The 22,080-nt window shown below is 34.7% G+C and overlaps 3 protein-coding genes across 3 annotated transcripts in view; 1 reads left to right on the plus strand and 2 right to left on the minus strand.

Moving 5' to 3' along the window:
* Window positions 1-2,782: 2,782 nt before the first annotated feature.
* Window positions 2,783-6,572, plus strand: LOC18050662. The gene is made up of 12 exons (XM_024191305.1): window positions 2,783-2,917; window positions 3,320-3,582; window positions 3,672-3,746; window positions 4,070-4,128; window positions 4,230-4,365; window positions 4,559-4,655; window positions 4,769-4,835; window positions 5,169-5,267; window positions 5,465-5,554; window positions 5,777-5,931; window positions 6,021-6,122; window positions 6,268-6,572. The coding sequence occupies exons 2-12, from the start codon at window positions 3,333-3,335 to the stop codon at window positions 6,365-6,367; spliced, it is 1,230 nt and encodes a 409-aa protein (XP_024047073.1). The 5' UTR covers window positions 2,783-2,917; window positions 3,320-3,332; the 3' UTR covers window positions 6,368-6,572.
* Window positions 6,573-7,032: 460 nt separating this feature from the next.
* On the minus strand, window positions 7,033-16,068 carry LOC18050663 (protease 2). The gene is made up of 11 exons (XM_006448419.2): window positions 15,762-16,068; window positions 14,967-15,250; window positions 14,686-14,880; window positions 13,472-13,815; window positions 12,036-12,327; window positions 11,545-11,703; window positions 10,508-10,873; window positions 9,530-9,595; window positions 9,315-9,363; window positions 8,382-8,505; window positions 7,033-7,431 (listed from the first exon to the last, which is right to left on the minus strand). The coding sequence occupies exons 1-11, from the start codon at window positions 16,066-16,068 to the stop codon at window positions 7,341-7,343; spliced, it is 2,277 nt and encodes a 758-aa protein (XP_006448482.1). The 3' UTR covers window positions 7,033-7,340.
* Window positions 16,069-16,486: 418 nt separating this feature from the next.
* Window positions 16,487-22,080, minus strand: part of LOC18050664 (protease 2) — a 7,488-nt gene continuing 1,894 nt past the window's right edge. The window contains exons 4-11 of the mRNA XM_006448421.2: window positions 21,687-22,027; window positions 21,040-21,343; window positions 20,709-20,873; window positions 19,570-19,926; window positions 18,369-18,434; window positions 18,092-18,140; window positions 17,427-17,550; window positions 16,487-16,997 (exon numbers count right to left, since the gene is read on the minus strand). Coding sequence (XP_006448484.2) covers window positions 16,913-16,997; window positions 17,427-17,550; window positions 18,092-18,140; window positions 18,369-18,434; window positions 19,570-19,926; window positions 20,709-20,873; window positions 21,040-21,343; window positions 21,687-22,027 — 1,491 coding nt within the window. The 3' untranslated portion in view covers window positions 16,487-16,912. The remainder of the gene's footprint in view (window positions 16,998-17,426; window positions 17,551-18,091; window positions 18,141-18,368; window positions 18,435-19,569; window positions 19,927-20,708; window positions 20,874-21,039; window positions 21,344-21,686; window positions 22,028-22,080) is intronic.

Consider the following 22,080-nt stretch of genomic DNA (forward strand, 5'->3'; position numbering starts at 1 on the left):
TGACCAATTTAAAAGATTTGTTTAATATTGTTAAAACAAACGAACTTGGAGCAGTTGCACTGGCGTATTAAGCTTTTTTTTTTTCTTTTAGTAAATAATTCGATACAAAAAGATTTTTTTTGGGTGAACGTGTTGCAGTTAATTTACTATTTTTTATTATTAAAAATAGTAAATAAAAAATTTTATTATTAAAAATGAAAGTTTTATTGAATATATTATAAATGAAAGTTATGTCAATAATAAATGAAAATATACATTGGTATGAAATTAACATACTAGGAAATAAAAATAAATATAAATGTATATGTATATTTTCATTTATTACAAAAAAGCTTTCAAGATTTTGTCATTTACTATTATGAATAATTTATTGTGAGTAAATATAACATAGTGTATTATTTTAAGAGATTCACCCATAAAATAATACACTAGTTACGTTGTCTCCTCGAATGTATTTATTATAAGAGTAATAATACAGCCATAAATTCTTGTACAAATTTATTTTGTACAAACTGACGTGGCATTAATTCATTAGTTGAATGAAAATATAAATTAATAAAAACAAATCATGTGGGCCAAGTGATATTTAATTCAATCAATCTTATCATGCCACATCAGTTTGTACAAAATAAGTAAGTTTGTACAGGAGTTTGTGGTTGTATCATTACTCTTATTATAATTCAATTAATTGGGTCATCAATACTTTTTTTTTAAAAAAAAAATTATTACCCAAACTGATATAAATTAAGTGGGTCAAACTACCCATTTCATTATTATTATTATTATTATTATTATTCAGCTTTCAACTGTAAAAGTTAAGATTTCGCTTTATCATATAGTTTTTATTAATTAATGCAAACACCGTCCGTTTTGAAGATAGAAAGAGACATGTAATATTGTAACTGATTAGCATATATATCGGCCCGGCCGGCATCCATTTTAAGAACTTCACAGCAACAAAGGAATCAAAAGGAAAGAAAAATAGTTTAAAATAAAAAATTAAAATTGAAGCATAATAAAAATCAGTTGAAGTCACATAATCTATCAATATTAATCCTTTCACCATTAATTTGTTCAAGGAAACTGGGTTCAAGATTTGTAAATTGATGATCTTTTCTTGTGGATTAGATTAATTTATGCTTATTTTCCGATATGAAGGGATTAAAAATAGGCGTAAATCGATAGTTAATGCTAACCCAATATTTTTTTGGTTAATTCATTGTTAGGTAACTGCTACCTTACAGTTTATATAATATACAATTCTCTCTACTGGTTGTGGATCCAAGTGAGACCCACGACTCAATTTGTGAGAGATTATACCTTACATTTCATGTAAGATAACCAAATCTTTATTTTTAAGTCCAAATAGAAAATTAATAAGTATTTGATTGTAAATTTTAATTAATAAATGCAGGCTTGTATCTTTGAAAATGTCAGTGTTGGAAATTTCTTATAAATGGTGTCACATCACAACTTGGCAAATATCTTGCTAGTAATTTGACATTTATAACTGAAACACATAAGAATTTTGGATTTTATTAAAATTTTAAAAAATTATTAAATTATATGATTTAATATCATTACACTATTAAATTATATAGTTTAATAGTTTTCTCGATCATTGGTTTAATAACTTTTCAAGACTTGAATAAATTCATGATTCTAAATTGGAATACACATATATTTATGTATGTATGTATGTGTATATGGGGGAGTGTGTGTGTATGTTTATGTATGTATGTGTGTATATAAAGTTCTTTTTTTTTAATATTTTCAAATTCAATAGACAAATCAATTGGTTCAAAATATTACAAAAGAGAATGTTTACTTACTTCAAAGACGAAGATGAAAGATTTTATAAGACTTTGGTTGGCAAAAGGGTTGATTATTCAGGGCAAACCCTTTTACATTCACCACACTTCGGACTTATCTAAATCAAAGGAAGAAACAAGAAAATTCGAGTTTCGAAACATTTTTGCAAGATTTTACTACTCCGACTGCGTTGTATACTCATCACCAATACACCGCGGGATTCATCATGACAAGAGCTTTTGTTCAGATAAATTAATGACATATATTTTATGCTAAAAAAAAAATTGGTTTGGTTTTTTAATCTGCAAGAGTACAATATTGATTCAAGTTGTGTTAAGGATGATGTGTAACAGTCTGAGGCTTGTGTTTTTCAAAATACTTGATCCAATTCTTTATCTTTTTTTTTTTTTTTTTCAATTACATTAACAATTTTTCTTTTTATATTTGTTTTCAGATGATGTAGTTCTATAAATCTTATAGTTTCAACAGCTGATTGGTATAAACATTAGAGGTTTGATTGTTGGGTCCGAAAAAGCAAAAAAAAAAAAAAAAATCAATGATATCTAATCATTCGAGAGTTTCTTCGCTATGAAAAATACCCTTGGAGTACCACAGGCGCAACTTTTTATATTTCTTGTTTTCTCTACCTTGCATTGCTGTCTTGCAATGATAACCAAACACTGTTTGCCCACGATTTAATCATTCAAATTTACAAGTTGTTGAGTTTGTGACGTACCAAATGTTTCTCTGTGTAAGTTGCTCTTTTTCATGGGGTCTACTTTTTAGTTACGTTGATAAATGTTTGTTTGTCCCTTTAAATTTGGTTCAATGTATGCACAAAATGTGGGCAGAAAATAGGCCATATTAACAGCCATTACAGCAGCAAAGTTTTGCCCCAAAGCAAAGCAAAAAAGCAATCATACTTTAACGCATAAAACTGTATTGGCTTCTTTTTAGTGAGTGTGTTCTTTATTTTTCACCTTTTATGTTTTCCTAATCATGGGTTTTCTTAGCTTGAAGCATTTCTGCGGCGATGCAGAGGCTCCTAAGGCATTCACAAGGTGGAAAACGTGAAGGAAAGAAAGTGCTAATTTGCAAGTAAAAGGTTGTAAGAAAGCTGTTCTAATTTTTTGGTTAATAATTTTCGAACGTGTTAATGTGCCCGTTTGCATGCTTCCTACAGCTTATTGGCACTTGATTAATTATATTTATGCTTATATGCATCATTGACTTATATTGTATATATGGAGATATTTTATCTGTGCTTGTGATAGTTTAATTTCATTAGTGTTTTGCTCTCCAGTTGACATTGTCTCATTGCTTGCTGTAAATGATTATGTCGTTTACCGCCAATTTTCAATTTCTAATTGCTCACGCATCTCTAAAAAGTGCAAAGAATTAATTTTAATTTGTTCTCAAGAACTCTGTTTGGTAAGCCTCAATAACCGAAAAACAATTCATGAAGCCTGTTCTGGTTATTTATGCTTTGTGCTTTGGTACTTGTCAGGAACTGAACTGATATGGGGTGCTTTATATCGACATCAAAGGCTCCTGGTGAAACCCGAAGAAAGCCGAAAAATGTTGGGGAGATTGCTGTGTTTGTTCCAGGATTAAGGATTCCAAAACCTGTTGACTTTGCTGAGCCAATTGGTGATGAGATATCTAGGAGATTCGTTGAACGTTTATCGGCTCTTAGAACTAGGATTGTTGTCATGGCAGGGCAAGAAGCTCCCATGGCTACAAAACCAAGAAGAAAAGCCACACAACATGGTTGGTTGAGAGGTTGAGCTGTTTGTAGTTAACCCCCGTTGGTTTTTTTTGAAGTTTTTTGTTCATTCACTTGGATTGTTGTCGTGCAGGAGGATCAACACTGGCTGATCTTCAACAGGCTCTGGAGGATTACCTGCCTATCTTACTGGGGCTAGTCGAAAATGGTGTGTACATGATTAGCGGTTTGCCAGAAACATTTATTGTACTTTCTTGGAATTCAGTTTGGTTGCTAAGAAAGTAGAGGAAGACATGTTTAGTTCTACAATATTTCTGTTTGATTTCCAATGGAGGAAAAATAACGATAAATTGGCCTACATAGTTGATTTATGATTAGCTGGCTTTCGGTACCAATTTTATTTCTTTCCTTCTTCTGCCTTTTCGTGGCAACCAAACAAAATTTAAAGCCAAGTTCAGCATATACAATTCTTTTCAAGCATGCATTTCTGGTTTAAGATTAGTCCTTTATATTTTCCAATACATTATGCAGGAAACCAGCTGCAAGATAAGTTGCAATTCTCATGGTTAAATCAAGAGGATGATGCAGAGGTGAGATGACAAGGCCAGAATCAAATTTGTTACTCAGCCCGTGTAAGATCTATGTATTTCCATCTTATATTCTGATCATGTTTTTTTTTTTTTTTTGGAAGGAAACAACGATGGCAAACTCTTGGTACGAGATTCTATCGGTTTTGCAAATGATGACCATGCTATCATTATCCCAGGCCAATTTATTGCTTCTTCCGAAAACATCTTCAGATGGTTATCAGTCAAAAGTATCAGTAGGTCAGGTTAATTGCTAACCGATATGCATAATAAATATAAGAAGTAAGAAGTTGTTTGGGTTTGTAATTCCAATAAAAATTCTATAAACCAGTCTACTAGTCTATATTCTCATTGGCTGCAGCAGCGCAGAATTTTATTAGCTGCAAGATTCTCAGTCAACTACTAAAAGCTACAATTTCTGATTCTATACCAGAATGCAGGCGGGAATCTATTGATATGTTCTTGAAGGCAGCTGGATATCTAGATTTTGCTGTCAATAATGTTCTCCCTCAGCTTCCACCTGAAATCAGGTTTGTGAAAGATATCCTTGCCTGCTTCTAAAGTTTTAGATAATATGATTTTTACAGCAACTGCCTCCTGGAAGAGACTTCAACTCCATTGGACTATTTATTACTTACTGTAGGAAAAATTTACCAATGGACCTGACAGAGGGGGTGCTTCGAGCCTTTTGCATGCAATCACTGGGACAGGTAATAGCTCAATGTTTGAAATCATGAAAAAGCCTTGATCACATTTTTAGTCTGTTCCATTGTTTGTTGAATATTATTATTTCTTTTGGCTTTCATCTTTGCATTTCTTCTTTTCAGAATATTCTGCTTGAGAAATTATACAACTAGGAAACCACAGAACAATATAGGGAAAAAAAATTGTCAATGACAATTAAAATTACATGTCTCAAAACAGTTTAAAAAAAAAAAAAAATTCTTTGTAGCAGCTTAATGTTGGAGGTAAGTTCCCTGTAATCACAGATAAAATGCTATTTCTTTGTAAGTTCCTTGAGTGATCTAACTACTTGCATACAGGGTGTTGATGTTCAACTTGGAATGGCAATTGACAGTGTCAACGCCACAGTGGCAGTGAAACGAAGGTTCGCATGCGAGCTGGTGAAATACTGGCATGAGGTACTCTGTCAGATCAAAGTTTTATTCATGCTTATTGTAGCCCCTAACTTTCCCTAACTCAGCCTTCTTTGGCAAAGTAGAAGTGTTACATTATCATATAAGATAGTGCTCCACATTTACATGGCTACAGTGGCATTTGTGTGATTTGAGATATTGAATGATAATAAGTCAATTATAATCTGTTTTACACTCTGCAGGCTCAAGAAAACATAGTAAACCTTCCACTAGCAAATGGATGGGGAGACAAACATAGGCTTTTTGTTCGATGGAAGTATGCTGAAGCAAAGGTGACCTTTTTTTTTTTCATTTTTCTTTGCTACTTAAGGAAAAATGACGTGCCTTCATTTATGAGATATTGTTCATCTCGCTGCTTATATGCATATGAAACTATTTTGATGTAGAGCATACGAAGGATAGAAAGTGAGCAAAAACTCCAATGTAACCAATTGCGAATTGCACATTAAGTAGATATCATGACGTGTGAAATATGATGCAGTTTTACATTTCAGGCAGCTGCATACTACCTTCATGGATTAATCCTTGACGAGGGGAAAACAGAAGGATGTAGTGAGATGGCTGTGGCAGCTCTGCGAGCAGCAGATGAGTTCCTTAAAGAAAGCAAGATGACCTGTGAATCTTTCCACATGACACCTCCTTTATCGCGGTAGTCTAATTGAAACCTCTCTCTGTTTTCGGAGGTGTATTTTTCAGGTCTTCCATTTTGGGTGCTTCTTTAACTTTCTGTTTATCCAGAAATCCACCTCTCTGGGGGACTAGCAAGTACCTCTCCGAGAAAATTCCGAAAGATATTTCAAGCAGGCTGCCAGTAAACCCAGGCCCGCAAAATTATGAAATGTAGGTGACAGATTTCGAAGTTTTCATTTAATTCCATTATTGAATTTCCTATAAAAGCTAGATGTTTTAACTCTCTTAATTCGAGGTTTAAAATATAGCAGCTTGAGGAACTTTTATATCTATTGAGTAATATTGTTGGTTCCAGGATTCTGCAGACAGCCCCAGCACTGCCAGATTTTCAATTGTCTCTAAAACCTGAAGATTTCATACTTCCTTCAGTGGATTCATCATGGAAGGAGAACTGAAAAGGTCAACATTTGCATCGTACTTGCCCAGCTGAGAGAGACCTCTAGAATGCCCAAAGATATTCTCAACCATTGCATAAACAATTGACACAGCTTGACAACTTGTGTTATTCTAATGTGTTGAAATACCAGTGTGATACAATTGATACAGCTTGACAACTTGTGTTATTCTAATGTGTTGAAATACCAGTGTGATTGGATCTCAGTGGCAACTACTTATTTATTGTGTTTGTTCAGTTTTTTGTTTAAATAAAACATGGTGAGAATGAAAGATGAGCAAGCTACCAGAATGATCAAATGCACACGCAACTTGATTAAGGTAAGGGAGCGGCTGTTCCAAATCTAGTATATACATATAATAAGTGTTTTCAAATGATTATAATTTATAGGGATGTTCATGTTTATTAAAATAATTTTTTTATCTTCTCATAAGTAACGTTTAACTTGCATTATTTTTTTAATTTAAGGACTGTTATCTCTTATATTTATGATATATTTACTTACCACTTTATAGTTGTATCATTATAGAAGAAAGTCTTTGCTCTTTATTTGTATACATTTGAAATTGAACAAAAGTTATCTCTAGATTTATGTATTGTGCCTAGTATTTGTTCTCTTTCTCAAATTATATTATGTCTTAATTCATAAATAATTTAACAATAACATTATTATAAGACTTCGCATCTCTCATTAGCGCATCGTGACAATGCCTTATCGGGTGTTGCAAGTAGTCCTCAGCAATGAAAATTAATGAGTAAATTGTAATGAAAAACAATTCCAAATGGTCACTATCAAGAGTTCAAAATTCCAAGTACTACCTAAATTTTTTTTTTTTTGGCGGGGAAGAGTCCAAGAAATAAATCAGGAGTAATATTTGTATCACCAGAAATGGCTCAACTGTAAGCCGTGTTGCTGATCTCATGCAACAGGCATTCGTACCGCGTGAAGCATCTCCTAATGGGCATTTGGTTCCTCAGCTCTGCTCAGAACCAACACTGGGAAGCATACTCAGGGCCCTCATCAGAAAAGTATATGTAAAAGCAGCTTCTCGAAGCCTCTCAAATCTGCAATAACAGAACAAATTGTTTTGTTATTACCTAAGCATGAAACAGTTCACTTGATTGAAGAGTGTGCAAGTAGAGCAAGGAATGCATATCAATGTAAGGTGCAACAGCTAGGTAGAAATGAACACCAAAATGATTGGATTAATAGGCGCGTTCCACAATCATACATAGATGGTCAGGAAAAGAATATTTTATATGCCGGCAAGATATTTATGGTCTTGCAACCAATAGCAAAATGGATTTCCAATAATATAGGATAAAACATTTATCACACAGTAGCAATAAACATTATCACTGTTAGCTGCTTCCAATGATTGAATTTTGTGGATATGTGATCTTTCTGAAAATTGTGTAACTTCAGTCATACGACCTTGTCAAACAACGGGCCAACCAAGAAACATTGTAAGTGGCAGAGAAGTTGGGACAGATAGGATGCAACAGTAAGTCTGACGAGAATTTAAAAAGGGAGAAAGAAATGGGAAATTTGGATTTTATACAGAACTCTAACAAGTGACATACTTTAAAATTTCATTAACAATCAGATAGCTCATGATTGTCCATGATGGTAGTGAATTAAACATGATGGATCCAAACATAAAAAATAGGTAGTGGATTAAATATGATGGATCCAAGCAAGAAATATAGGTAGTCAATACAGTGTACACAACCCAGGGTATGCCTCCACAAAATCCTGAAGAAGCAATATACTATATGCATATTAGCCTTCACACATCTAAAACGTTTCATCTAAGTTGAGATGCTAAATATGCCAATTAACAATAATTTTAATTTCCTGCAAATGCAGATCATATTCATCAATTACCTCTGATCCCTAGTAATCACTCGCGTCAGAATCCATAAATCACATTAAGCTGGCCACTAATAACAGCAAATATAATAGAAAACCAAAAAGCCTGCTTCACAATAAATATTAAACACAAGCAGCTTACCTCCCTGACTTTGAAAAATGTCCAGCACCAAGTTCACATTTAAACAATAGTATATTGTCATCAGTTTTCATTTCCCTCAGTTTTGCCACAAACTTAGCAGGTTCCGAGTACATAACACGTGGATCTGTTGCAAGAAACCAGATATCAGCTTGAGTGGAAAGAGAAGTAATACAAGCATCACGTATGTAAAACATAAGAATCTGCTATGAATCGTATGCAAGGAAAATTTTAAAATTAATTGTGATGAGCCCAACTCAATGTCCTCTGAAAATGGTATTGTTTGGACTCAATTTTATGAACAATGCATCAAAATGCTCATCTGACCCTAGTTTCCAGGAAAGAGAATCACCAATTGAGATCTAAATATATCAATCATCAAAAAACCATTCGAGTTTCTTACTTCATAAACTATGCCATAAAACATGAAAAGCAATAATACTCTTCTTTTTGACAGTACAGTCAAAGTAATCAAATGGTTTTAATATCCAAAGTAAGTTAAAAAATATATTTTTATAAACCGGAAGGATAGCATAATAAAAGGCTCTAGAAAAGTAAAAAACTTCTCTCAAAAAAAAAAAAAAAACAGAAAATTGAACTTTGCATGGCAGGAGTGAGCTCTGACAGAGTTCTGGCTTTAACAATTATGAAATCACAGAGGCAGCTACCTAAGTGGTATAACCACTGCAAATAAAAGATATTAACTGACCAGTCAGCAATGATAAAAATGCTAATTTAAACATTTGGGAAGCTTTTGAATTCCCAAAAGCCAGCATTTAATGTCATTCCATAAGACGTGCACTTCAAAGCAATGCATTAATGCATTTTCTTCCTCACCCAATTTATGGAATATCATGCTAACAAAGTTCAAACATTCGCTCTGCAAGAAAACTAATATTGCAAAACATAATCAAAAGATTTAGCGTTTATGCTTACCATTCAAGCCAGCCGTGACAAGAATGTGAGGATAATTTTGAGCCTTAACCTGTGTAAAAAGAAAATTCATACATCAGGACACAAGCATAACAAAAACGTGAAGAATTGACTAAAGGGCACAAATCAAACAGCGCTGATAGCCAATAGCTTAGTGGTTAAATTAGAATATTGATCAAATATAAAACAAACATAATGTAGCGTTGTGCAATACTCACATTATCAACAGGCGAATATGACTTCATGTAGAAGTAAAATTCTTCCTTCCGGGGGTCACCCCATTCCTAGAATAACATAAAGAATTTGTTTAAAGGCAACACATCAGCACTAGCAAGTGAAGGGGGAGGGGGGAAAAAAACAGCAGTCCGAGGCAGTCTTTGAAAGTCAACAAAGATCATGGAGAACAATCAGGAGCTACTACTTGAAGCATATTTCCATAAATTTAGGTGATCTGAATAGTGGAGAATATTATTTATAATTATATAAGATGATTCAACAAAGCAAGCTTCGAATATAAACATATTTCCATAAATTTGGGTGATCTGAAAAGTGGAAAATATTATTTATAATTTATATTAGATGTTTCAACAAAGCAAGCTTCGAATTCATCAGCTTTTCAGATCTTGTCACAGATTTATTATTTTATACAATAGATCATTGAGTTTCCCGGGAGATCAAATAGGACTAAATGATGGTTTACAAAAAAATGGCACATCACTTCTGTTGGTTCTGTGGAATAATATGCTGATAGAAAGGAAAGTAAATTTTTACATTTGATATTTTTCTCATCCATATTCTTATGTCTAGTATTTGATAAAACATGGATACACAATCAAACAAACTGTATACAGACTTCACATAGATTGTAATTCTGTATAACAAATCCAAGCTATATAGATTATGTAGATTATTTAATGTATGATCCCAAATTACTTGGTTATGAGTATTGCAATATTTAAGAGGCTTCTTGCTTTTGCATTGCGATTATGTATAGCTGGATTTCATGTGCCATAAACTAACAAACCAGTTTATTGTCTCTCATTTAATGTCTGAATTCTCTTGTTACAAAAAAGTTCAATGGTAATGCCTATCAGATTTTAGCATTAATCTTTGGCAAAAAGCATGCTAAATAACCACCAAATATTGCAAAACTATGTTAAAGGTTCATATGAACAAAAATAAGAAAAATATAATACCTCCCACTCAGCAGTTGTAAGAGGAATAGTTGGATCCAGCATTGTGGTCAGGACATCTACGAATGGGACTCCTGCAACTGCAGCCTTGAACAAATCAGGCCTCATGTTAAGGACAGCACCAATAAGCAATCCCCCAGCACTTCTTCCTTCAATACACAGTTTTTCCTTTGTACAGTAGCAATTTTTTATCAAGTACTCAGCACAGGCAATAAAATCAGTGAAGGTATTCTTTTTCTTTAAAAACTTCCCATTCTCGTACCACTGTCTTCCCAATTCACCACCCCCCCGAATCTGAGCTATCGCAAAGATGAAACCACGATCTAAGAGAGAAAGCCGAGATGAGTTGAAAGCAGGATCATTGCAGATCTGTTTACAACACAGATTAATCACAAAGAAAGTTCAGATAAAACATCTGATACAAGATAAAAGAATCAACTAACTCTATGCCGCAAGAATGAAAGGCCGATGCCTCCAAAGAAATATGTAGCCCAATCAACTAAGATTTATCTAAGGGGAAAGAAAAAAAAGTCTAAATGCAAAACATCAAGCCATTTTCCAAAGTACTAACTGATTTCATGATTGAAAATGATGACTTATAGGACTACAATATGATGAATTAGTGGGTCGTTCAGCTTTCTTAATGAGATATACAAAAAAAAAATAATTGATAAAAGGAATGCAAAGGATATTGTAAGATATTGGCAACTTGAATAACCATTCATAATCTTACCATGCAACAAAAATTAGGAGTCAAAACACCCAAAAAAAAATTTGATCTTAGAAATAAGAATTTGGTAGCAGATGACAAAGAAACATACAGAAGTAATATTGGTAATGTTCCAACAGAACCACTGATATATCAAATTTACAAAGACTTCACCGCATAATTTCAATATTGCTTTCTTAGTGGGCAGCTGGTGCATAATTTCAATATTGCTTACTTAGTGGACAGCTGGTTCACTCCTTGTAAAGATTCTTCATCTTTAATACAATTTGCAGTTTCTTATCAATCAAAAAAGGAAAAAAAAAAAAATTACCTCATACGAACCATAGCCATAAAGTAGTAATGGATCTGATCCATCAAGCTTCACAAGATTCTTCCGATAGACAATGCATATAGGAATCTGTGTGCCATCTGAAGCACTGGCCCACTTCCTTTCAGTAACATAATTGTTTGTATCAAAACCTCCCAAGACCTGGATGAATAGTGGAAACAAGTGCTCAAAGTGAGAAAGAAATAATAATACACAAAAGAAAGAAGTAATGAGATTAAATTTAATTTTCTGTATGCATGTTTTGGGAATTAGTCAGATGATCAAATAACAAGAGAAAAGTTTGTAAGGTGAGATACAAAACAAAATAGAATAATGAGAAACAAAAAAGCCAATCACACCAAGGGCCATTCAATGAATAACATTTCCTAGTCTATTAAGAGCAGAATGACACAAGTCTGTCAGCCAGTGTGTATCGTGTTAGGCTCAAATTTATAGAACCAGAAAATTGCTAGATTTTTTTTAGTATAACTTACAGTTTCAATCTTCTTCAAAACAGAAATCCCCATGTCCATATCGTAATCATATACGGAAGGAGGTGTCCTCAATGAGCTATAATGAAACCGCAAAATCCTGGATGAAAACACTGATTCTGATGGATCGATTGAGTATACTGGATCTATAAATTCAACAGACTTGCCACCTTGGAGGCTTTTGAGTGGCTCCCCTACAGCTGGAAGATGATAAGTAGTTATTTTTTGCAGACCCCCTTCACGCTCATACACAGCAAGATGATCAATAAAAAGTTGTATGTCCTGAAGTTTTACACTGTAGAAAAGAAATTGTCAGTCCATAAGTATTATCTAGGCTGAGCCTGTACGAATATTGGGAGGTGAGAACACAAGCCATGGTTGAAACTTATGCATGACTTCTTCAAAAAAATGAAAATTGAAATGCTTTACAAGTAATTTGCAAAAGAGCCACATCAAATAAACTGACCGCAATAGTTGAAATAATTCATCTTCAGGAGGTGGTGCACTAGCATCTCTCTTTTTTAATCAATTAGAGAATACAATAAGATTAAGTGCTCAAGTTTATTTACCACAAAGGAGATTTAGCATCAAGTGATTAACCATTGACTTTTCTTGGGCTCAAAATATCTGTCAATAAAATCTACTTACGAATGCCAAGCATTAGTGAAGCTAGATTCTCATAGCAAGGGGCAGTAGTAGAGGCGATGCCCTATGCGGTATAATGCGGAATGATTTCATCCAAGTTAAAAAGAAGAGCTAAAACAGCTATTGACCATTTTAACTGTCTTGCTTTTTGTGACATGTCTTAAGAGAGACCATCAGTTGTCTAAAAAGTCAAAAAGTGACTTTCCTGATAACCCCTCAGATTAGTGCTAAAAACCAAATAATATTTTTACAAATTCAGGTGACAGTCCTCAGCTCTATTTATTTATTTTTAAATGGGACAGTCCTCAGCAGAAACTAAAAAGAAAGTGAGATTGTTCTGGTGCGGGCAACCTTCAAGATAAAACTGGTATAAACCAGCTATCCTCAGATAGATAGATGCCCTAGGAAAAAGAGGAAAAAAAAAATCAATTAGCCCTTGATTTGCCAATCCAAACCAGTCCCTGGGTTAAACAGCCAACTTTTTAGTTTTGCATAGATCAGTACTTCAGGCTCACAGCCTAGATGTAAAACAAAGAAATCATAATTTGAAAACAGTATAAAGCACACTAAAAAGATTGACAAAACCTGTTAAGTGAAATAACTACAACTCAGAAGAGGAAACTCTGCCTCACAACTGTGTGCAGTCAAGCTGTACATGTACATGGACAAGTTTATATGCGACAGTTCACAAAACATCTATTTACATAAATCTCACAAGAAGCCAGCATATTCTAACAAAATGATAGACCAGACAGTAGACTGACTATAATCTGCAACTCTTAATTCAGCATTACCTTTCTCTGTGTGGAATAAGAACCGTAGTTTCAGATGTGTTGTCCACAGGACATGCTAGTAGTTCTGAATTGAATAACTCATCACTTCTCCTTGTTATGAAGAAATGGTTTCCACGATGACTGGCTGATGTATCAACTCCTACTACACGAGGTGTCAAGACCCTCAGCTCTTCAGGCTTAGAGACATCCAGATAGAAGACAAACCTGGTTATTTTGCTTTCAGAAGTAATGAATAAAAATTTTTTACTCTCAGAAGCTTGAAGACCAAGAGAATAGATATCATCCTTCTCATGATAAAGGCAAATGTCATTTGACTGGTCTGCTTCCAACTTATGTAACCACACCTGTGATTAGTTATCATCCAAACCAATGAAAAAAAAATTAGCTGACAAGACTAGTTGCAGAATTCTACTTGAAAAAACAAAAATACCATTGATTAGGAGAAATAGCAATAAATAACAAAGGGCTTAAAGGGGGAAAAAATTTTAACCAATCAATGGAAAATGGCACCAAACAACACAATGACTTCAAGAAGATTTTTTCAAACAAATATATGCTGCGAGGATGAAGCAGAATACTGGAATCCGGCACAAGAAGCCAAGGGTAGAAGCATGTTCGACGGTTGGGTCTAATAAAAGAACAGATAAGGTTAGAGATGTATTTCTAACTCATCTCAATCCTAAATAAAACTCCACTAATATGTTCCTCTTTTGTACAGAAACTTTAAATGAATAAGTCACTAGGAGATAAAATGTCATTTAACGAACTTACCATGGTGGGGAAATAAAGACTTTTTTCCTCATGCTCCAGAAATAAGGATTGAATGAGTGCATGACACACCGTCAACAATATATACCAATGCAATTATCACATATACCAACCATGCAATTTTCAGGTATGAGATATTATTCTTTAACTGATCACCTTTGGATGGTAACCATCCAACACCCTAAAAGCTTGACCAACAACTATGGAAGAACAGACTGACTTTTGAATAGGCATTGCTTTGTCTCCAAATAAATATGTGACATTTTCAAAAGCAGCACTGCAATGAATCAGGAAATAGACACCAAGTTTAAGCTGTCTCTCTGCAACAACTAATTCAAATTGAATATGTTTACAAACAAAGCGTGCAACAATCAATAGTTTCTCCAAGATAATGTTCAAAAAAATATAGTACCAAAAATAGGACACTGAGCAGGATGATCATATACCTTATCAGGCCGTAGGATCTCATCCATTGTAATGTAAACTAAAGCTTCATTACCAGCCCATTCAACAGATGCAGTTACCCCCACTAAAGGCTTCCCAACAGGAGTTCCGGTCTCTATATCAATGATGTATACAGTGTATATTTCATCTCCCTTAGTGTCTTCTGCATATGCCACCAACTTATTATCCGGGCTAACCTATACCCAGAACGAAAGCAGTAATTAGAAGCTGCGGAACAAATCCCAACCTGTGAACAAAATACAAAGTGACTTCTCTAATTGACCTGGAAACAACCGACGCTATAAAAATCTCGACCTTCAGCCTTAACATTCTCATCCAAGATAACATGCTCAGGAGGAGCATCAGGACCAGTTTCCATGGTATCATGAACAGAAGGTGGAGCCTCATTGTTGCGGATCAATCGCCTACAGTGCTGAACATACTCCTTCCCCTCCAAAGTCCTTGTGTAATAATAATAAGACCCTTGACGAAATGGTGCAGATACATCTTCCTGCTTGATCCTTCCTTTTAACTCAGCAAACATGTTGTCCTCAATCTTTTTTGTTCCTAAAAGAGTTTCCAACATCTCATCACCTTACAAGTGATTGTTACTTCAGAAAGAACAAAAAGTTGTTTTGCACATTGTCAAAAAACAAAATTAGTGAAAAATTACAAAATCCTTTGTCAACTTCTTGAACAAACTAGTATCGGTTACAGTTTCAGAGATTTAATTGAAAAAAAAAAAGAAAAAGGAAAAAAGAGAGAATTTTCTCCGCAATGAAAAAACCATGTCAACCATAGCGCAATCAGATTACAGGCAGAAAATTTGATAGTTACAACTTAATAAATGAATTAAAACATGGTATAATTATCACTAAACGATTATACTACAACATAACAAGGTAAGTAGGTATCAATACCAATTTAGTCTTGAGATACAAACTTCAAAATTTATAATCTCATTCCACAGATCAAGACATACAAAATCCAAATTTTTGCACAATTAGTCATAAGTTAAAAAGTATAAGATTCAAATATCATAAAAAAGATTGAATTGTGAATATAAAATTGTGAATACCAGACATAGCGGACTCGAAATAGTCGTTTTCTTGCTTAAGATTAGCGAGCACTTCGGGATCGGATCGAGAGTCATCTCGAAGCCAGTAATAGTTATCAACTCTGACGTCTCCGAACAACTCCATCTTGTGCTCCACCTTCTTCGCCACCGGCGGCGACGGTAACTTCGACTGCGACATCATCGTGGCCGTTGATGTTTTCGAATCTGAAGATGATAGCGACGATGATGAGCAGATCACTCGCGGCAGGTTAAGCCAGCCGCTTGTGCTTATAAGCAGCGTATGTTTGCAAAACACACTTCGAAGCATTTTACGCTTTTAGCGCACTTTATATAAAAATAAATAGATAAATAAATTAATATGATATTGTTTTATTTATGGCGACATTCTCCGTAGGATCAGGCGTGTTACTGGGGCAAAGAATCTGCCAACCAAGCCTCCAAAAAACTTGTCTTTTGCTGAATGATAACTCATAATCACCTGTGTACGCCATCAGAATTGTGATTAATTATTGTATACGACCCACACAATGTAATGTTTTAACTAATTTTTTTTTCATTAATAATTATCCCCAAAAATATAAATATCTTTTGTAGACGAAAGATGTATCCTCTTGACAACGTAAAAGACTTCTAAAAACAAAACAAATTTTTACTTGTGTCTCTTATAAATTTTATGGTAATTTTTGTGATCTTTTCGGTACAAACATCATTATTCATCTGTGGCTAACATAATATGAAATTTTCTGTCTAATTTTTATGCCATCATCTATATTAATGGGCGATAGGCAGAGCTTAATGCAGACTTAGTAATAAATCTGCCAGTTACACAAATTCTACGGCAATTTCCCACCCAATACGTTGAAAAATAGTAAGGAAGAGTTAAACTGACAAATATGAATTTCCCACCCAATACAAGAGTTGTGCCAAAAATTTCCAGGCAATACACCACACCAGGAGACAGGAGTAGAAAACAAATACTATTCACTGTTCCAAATGGTAGGGGTCAGGAGGTAACTCTTTGAACAAAGCTCTCGTGATTCTATCAAAACCACTGCATTACACCTAGCTGATGCTGTTGTGCAGCAAACGCTGGAACTGGGTAGTCTGTAGCATCTCATATGGGCATTAACTTCATTCAGTTTCGGCTCTGCTCAAGGTGCATGAATCATATTCAGAGCCTTCAGTATAAAAGTATATTTGAAGGCATCTTGCTGCTGCTGCCGAAGCCTCCCAACGCTGCAGCTCCAAAAAAAAAAAATAAAGAAAGAAAGGCTCTGTAACCCAATTAAAAATTGGTATGCAAGCGAACTTTCAATGGCTTCAAGGAAAAGATTCATGCAGCAATCAAGTTACTCATGTTGTCTCAAAAGCAGGTCAACACTCGCATTGAAAAGCAGACAGCAGGGACATTAACGTGGATCAAAATCGAATCATATACATGGTTGAGGATCATAAAATTTTCAGGTTACTGAACCCTCAAATCATTTTCTTCACGGAATTTAGTTTCCAAAATGACTGAACCAAACCAAAGATGAGAGTAAAGAGTGTTGGAACGGTAAAGAACTACCTTCAACTAGCATACGAACAAGCAATCTCACTAATGAAAAATTTAACAAAAAAGCAAAGCCTAACCTCATCAATGAATCTTTAAAATCAGTAGCTTACCTCCCTGGCATTTGTCTATGGCCACCATCAGAACGACATTTAAGCAATAGTAAATTGTCATCAGTTTTCATCTCCCTCAGCTTTGCCACAAACTTAGCAGGTCCGTAAAACGGAACGAGCTTATCTATTAAGATAGACCAGAGTTCTGATTCAGCAATAAGAGAAGTAATACAAGCACCAGACTCAAGAAAAACTAACATTTCCCCTCTTAGTTGCTTTGATTACTGAAGTAATCTGTCTGTCAAAACAACTGGAGGGTTGTCGTATAAAACTTTTGTAGCTGCCTATGATTACACGAAAGAAGCAACACAATATAGGGGTCCCAATACACCAAATTATTATTATTATTGTTGTTGGCGTTGTTCTTTTTTAACAAACAGAAACTCATGTAGAGATCTGAAGTCTTTAAGGCATGTGTAATGCATAATACTTAAGTGGCACAATACAGCACAGCTTTTGAACATTTGATAAAGCATTTTATTGTTTCTTTTCTTGTCCCCCCTATAACCATTCTTCTGCAGGATGCCACAGTGAAATGTATGTTGCATTTTCTTCCTAAATCCTAACCGCCCTTTAGGATAATAGACTGACAAAATTCAAATGCTATTCTGTTGGTAAAAATAAAAAATTTCTAGTAAATCAAAAGATCTAAACTTTGAGCTAACCTTGATAAGCCGTTCTGACTAAGATGTTAGGATAATTTTGAGCCTTAACCTGTGAAAAACAAGTCATAGGTCAGGAGAAACAAAAATAGTAGAAAATTACAGCATTGAATAAAATATAAAAATCAAACACGACATAGAACAACGCCAACCAAGCGGTTCTAAACTCATGGTTGATGCCTTTCGGGGGGCGGGGGTAGGAAAAGAAAGAAAACCTCACGGTTGATGGAGATGTGGATCAAGAATTCAAATAAATAAATACAGAGGATATGTAACTAACATTATCGACAGGGGAATATGATTTGATGTAGAAGTAGAATTGTTCCATTCGAGGGTCACCCCATTCCTACAGCGACAGAAAGGAATTTGTTTAGAAGCTAACAATTTGCAACTGGTTCTTGGAATTTAAAGCACTAGGACAACAGCAGTAGCCTCTGAAAGTAAAAAAAGATCTTAAATGATAAGAATTTTCATGATAAATTAATTTTGAATAATAAAACCATGGTACCTCCAAATCAAATGTAAGAATTTTCATGATCTAACATCTGTGATTTATTATATAATATAAGATGCATTAATACATTAATGTTCAAATTGATCATCTGTTCAAAAAGATGAAATGGAATTCTCTCTTCAGCAATAAACCATTAAGTTCACCAGGCAATCAAGTAGCAGTGATTGATTGATGGGATCCAAAAAACTAGTGACTTAGCACTTGTATTGCATAAATGCTGGACTGATAGACAGCATCAAATAATCAAAGCTAGCATTTGATATCTGTCCTATCTCTTTTCTTTACTTCGGTTGTTTAGCATCCACTAAATAACTAATTTATCAGATAAAAATCAAACAAACGAATTGCAGATACAAATTCATACAACTTATAACTGTCCGTATAGGCTCCTAGATTTGATAGTGTTAGAAATGTGGCCTTCAGTTACAGGCTAATAATGTGTTACTGTAATATGAGCTAATTATATGGGAAACTAGTTGAACGGTAATTAGTTAGGCAAACTACATGTATTTGAAAGTTTTCCTTACAATGGGAATTAACCTACTATGTAAACACTCGTCTTTTACGTACTTATGCATAGTGAAATTCAATTGTGTAAGAGATTCTGTCATCTCTTTGTTATTCATTCAATCAAGTTTTCCGCTAGCACAGTTTATGCATCCTTTGTGATGCATGTTGATTGTACTACAGCAACTCAACCCCTGAACAAGGCTAACTATGATCTAGATATCCCATCTAACAAGATTACATAAGGCATTAAACTAACAAACCAGAGTATGGCCATCCAATGTCTGAATTTTCTCTTTTCTACCATTAGATGTTACAGGACAAAAATTAGTAGAATTATCAATCAGATCTAAGCATCAATGTCCTGGAAGAAATCTTCAAAGTAACCACAGATGCTGCAATCTACATACAAAGTGAATATCAATAAAAAGTTGAGTATACTAAAAAGGGAACAGAATACCTCCAGATCCCTTTTTCTAGGGTAAAACAAGATTGTAGTCAGAACATCTACGGAAGGAACATCAGCAACAGCAACCTTGAACAATTCAGGCCTCATGTTGAGAACAGCCCCAATGAGCATTCCCCCAGCACTGCCTCCCTCAATACACAGATTGTCCTCTGAACAGTAGTTGCTTTTGATTAAGTACTCAGCACATGCAATGAAGTCCGTGAAAGTATTTCTTTTATTCAATAATTTCCCGTTTTCATGCCACTGCTTCCCCTTTTCATCCCCACCCCGAACATGCGCTATTGCGAAGATGATACCACGATCCAATATAGTAAGTCGCGATGCTATGCAATTAGAATGGCGGGAAGGCTACTCACAAGAAAAGAGTGAAGAGAGTTAGGATAAAAAAGAAACTTCAAATAAATCATCAAAAACAGGCCAGTAGCATTTAAAAGGACCCCTCTCGGTTGGCAGATGATACCATTCTTATATTATTAAAGTTTGCTGTTCAGGGTACATAAATACTCAGTTAAAGCCTCTAGTACCGTTAAGGGGTGAGGTACTGTAATTGGAAGGGGGCAAATCTGCCTTTTGGTTGGTATGTCATCACCCCACAGTCCCCATCCCAAGAAAACCCCACAGCCAAAATCATTACTCCCTACTCAAGTTCACAGTAAAGACCAAGTAACATTCGTTGATTCATTTTATGATATAAGGGGAACGAGAAAGACTTGAAGAAAAGAAAATGTTTAGCTATAAAACTTAAGCATTTTGGCTTTGACAGGTTCCATGATTTCAAAAATGGTTTGCAAACTGGAATGCGACTGCTCAGAAGGTTTTTCTACTTTTCAAATAAGATTTACAAAAAATTTCAAATAAGTAATTATAGAAAAGGACATTGTAGGAGATCTAAAAAAAAAAAGGAAAATTGCAAAACTACATGAGTACAATCAACAATTTTATTAAGGGTTGAAGCAGACAGAAGCATCAAACAAAATTTAGATAACATTTTGACAGTTTAATCATATGCTCCCATGTTAAGATCCGTTGCATTGTTTCATAAAGCATAGAGTGAGATAAGATAAAACCCTTATAAATCCAGTTTGCGCCACTAGGAAGCAATAATTTTAATGCTCAGACTTGAATATTACCCCAAATCCGTATGAACCATAGCCAAAAAGTAGCAATGAATCAGACCCATCAAGTTTCACACGATTCTTTCGGTAGACAATGGATATAGGAATTTCCTCGCCGTCTGAAGCATATGCCCGCTTGCTTTCAGTAACATAATTAGACTCATCAAACCCTCCCAAGATCTGAAGAAATAGTGGACAGAGTACTCAATGTTAAACACGTAGGAGAATCTTCCATTGTGTGAGGTATGGGCCAGATAATGTTTAAGCAAATAATAAGACACACAAGAAAATCTACGAACTTCTCAAAATTTCAAAAAACCAAGAAATATTTCCTCATATTACTTACCGTCTCCTTCTTCTTTAAAACAGAAATTCCTGTATTCATGTCGTAATCGTATGCTGAGAAAGGCATCCGCATTGTGTAAAAACAAATCCGCAAAATGCTGGAGGAAAACTGTGAGTCTCTTATACCGTGAATCCTGCTTATGCATAATTCAGATTTAAAAATGTCCACAGTCCGGCCTCCTTGAAGGGTTTTCAGTGGTTCTCCAACGGGTGGAAGGCAATAAGTGGTTATTTTGGGCAGACCCTCTTCAAGCTCATACACAGCAATATGATCAGCGAAAAGCCTTACTTCCTCAACTCGTACCCTGGATTAAGAAAATAAAAGATTAAGAGACTAAAATAAGCATTATTTTACTACAAGGCTGCCAGTATGCATTTTTGGGATATGGAGGGCACCAATCACTCTACACTTCTGCATACAGTTTTCAAGATAGATGCAGACAAATGATTTTCTAAGTTTCTGAAAGGACCAGATTGTACAAAATGAGAAACCGATTAAGATAATGCATCTCTGTGACTGATGCATTTCTGCAACCCCTCTATTCTGTATCATTTGAGAAGATATGATAAGAAACATATTCAACCCATTACCCTTTTGATTTAAAACAATATAGTTGAGAAAGAAAGATCTATGAAACTTGGTATTACCTTTCCCTGTGTGGAATAAGAACCGTGGTTTCAAAGTTATTATCAACCGGACATGTTAGTACATCACTGTGGAACCCTCCATCACTTCTTCTTATGAAGAATTGATTTCCACGATGACTGACAAACATATCAATGCCAAGGTGCCAAGGGGGCAAAAACCAAAGCGTTTCAGGCCGAGAAACATCAAAATAGTAGACAAAGCCCGTAACTCCGGTTTTGGATTTAACAAACAAAAATTTCTTGCTCTCGGAAGCTTCAAGAGTAAGGTCAAACAAATCTTCCCTCGTGCGATAAAGACAGGTGTCCTTTGACTGCTCTTCTCCCAACTTATGAAACCACACCTGTTATTATTTATCAAAGCAAACCATTAGGAGATTAGGAGAAATGACTAGTT

Source organism: Citrus clementina, unplaced genomic scaffold (genome assembly GCF_000493195.1).
Source record: "Citrus clementina cultivar Clemenules unplaced genomic scaffold, Citrus_clementina_v1.0 scaffold_2, whole genome shotgun sequence".
Taxonomy (NCBI): domain Eukaryota; kingdom Viridiplantae; phylum Streptophyta; class Magnoliopsida; order Sapindales; family Rutaceae; genus Citrus; species Citrus x clementina.

Coding starts and splice junctions, on each gene's coding strand:
- LOC18050662 (XM_024191305.1), top strand. CDS start 3,333: ATGGGGTGCTTTATATCGACATCAAAGGCTCCTGGTGAAACCCGAAGA. Junction 3,583..3,671: donor AAGAAAAGCCACACAACATG/GTTGGTTGAGAG, acceptor GTTGTCGTGCAG/GAGGATCAACACTGGCTGAT. Junction 5,555..5,776: donor GGAAGTATGCTGAAGCAAAG/GTGACCTTTTTT, acceptor TTTACATTTCAG/GCAGCTGCATACTACCTTCA.
- LOC18050663 (XM_006448419.2), bottom strand. CDS start 16,068: ATGCTTCGAAGTGTGTTTTGCAAACATACGCTGCTTATAAGCACAAGC. Junction 10,874..11,544: donor ATGGCTATGGTTCGTATGAG/GTAATTTTTTTT, acceptor TGTTGTAAACAG/ATCTGCAATGATCCTGCTTT. Junction 7,432..8,381: donor CATTTTTCAAAGTCAGGGAG/GTAAGCTGCTTG, acceptor CTGTTATTGCAG/ATTTGAGAGGCTTCGAGAAG.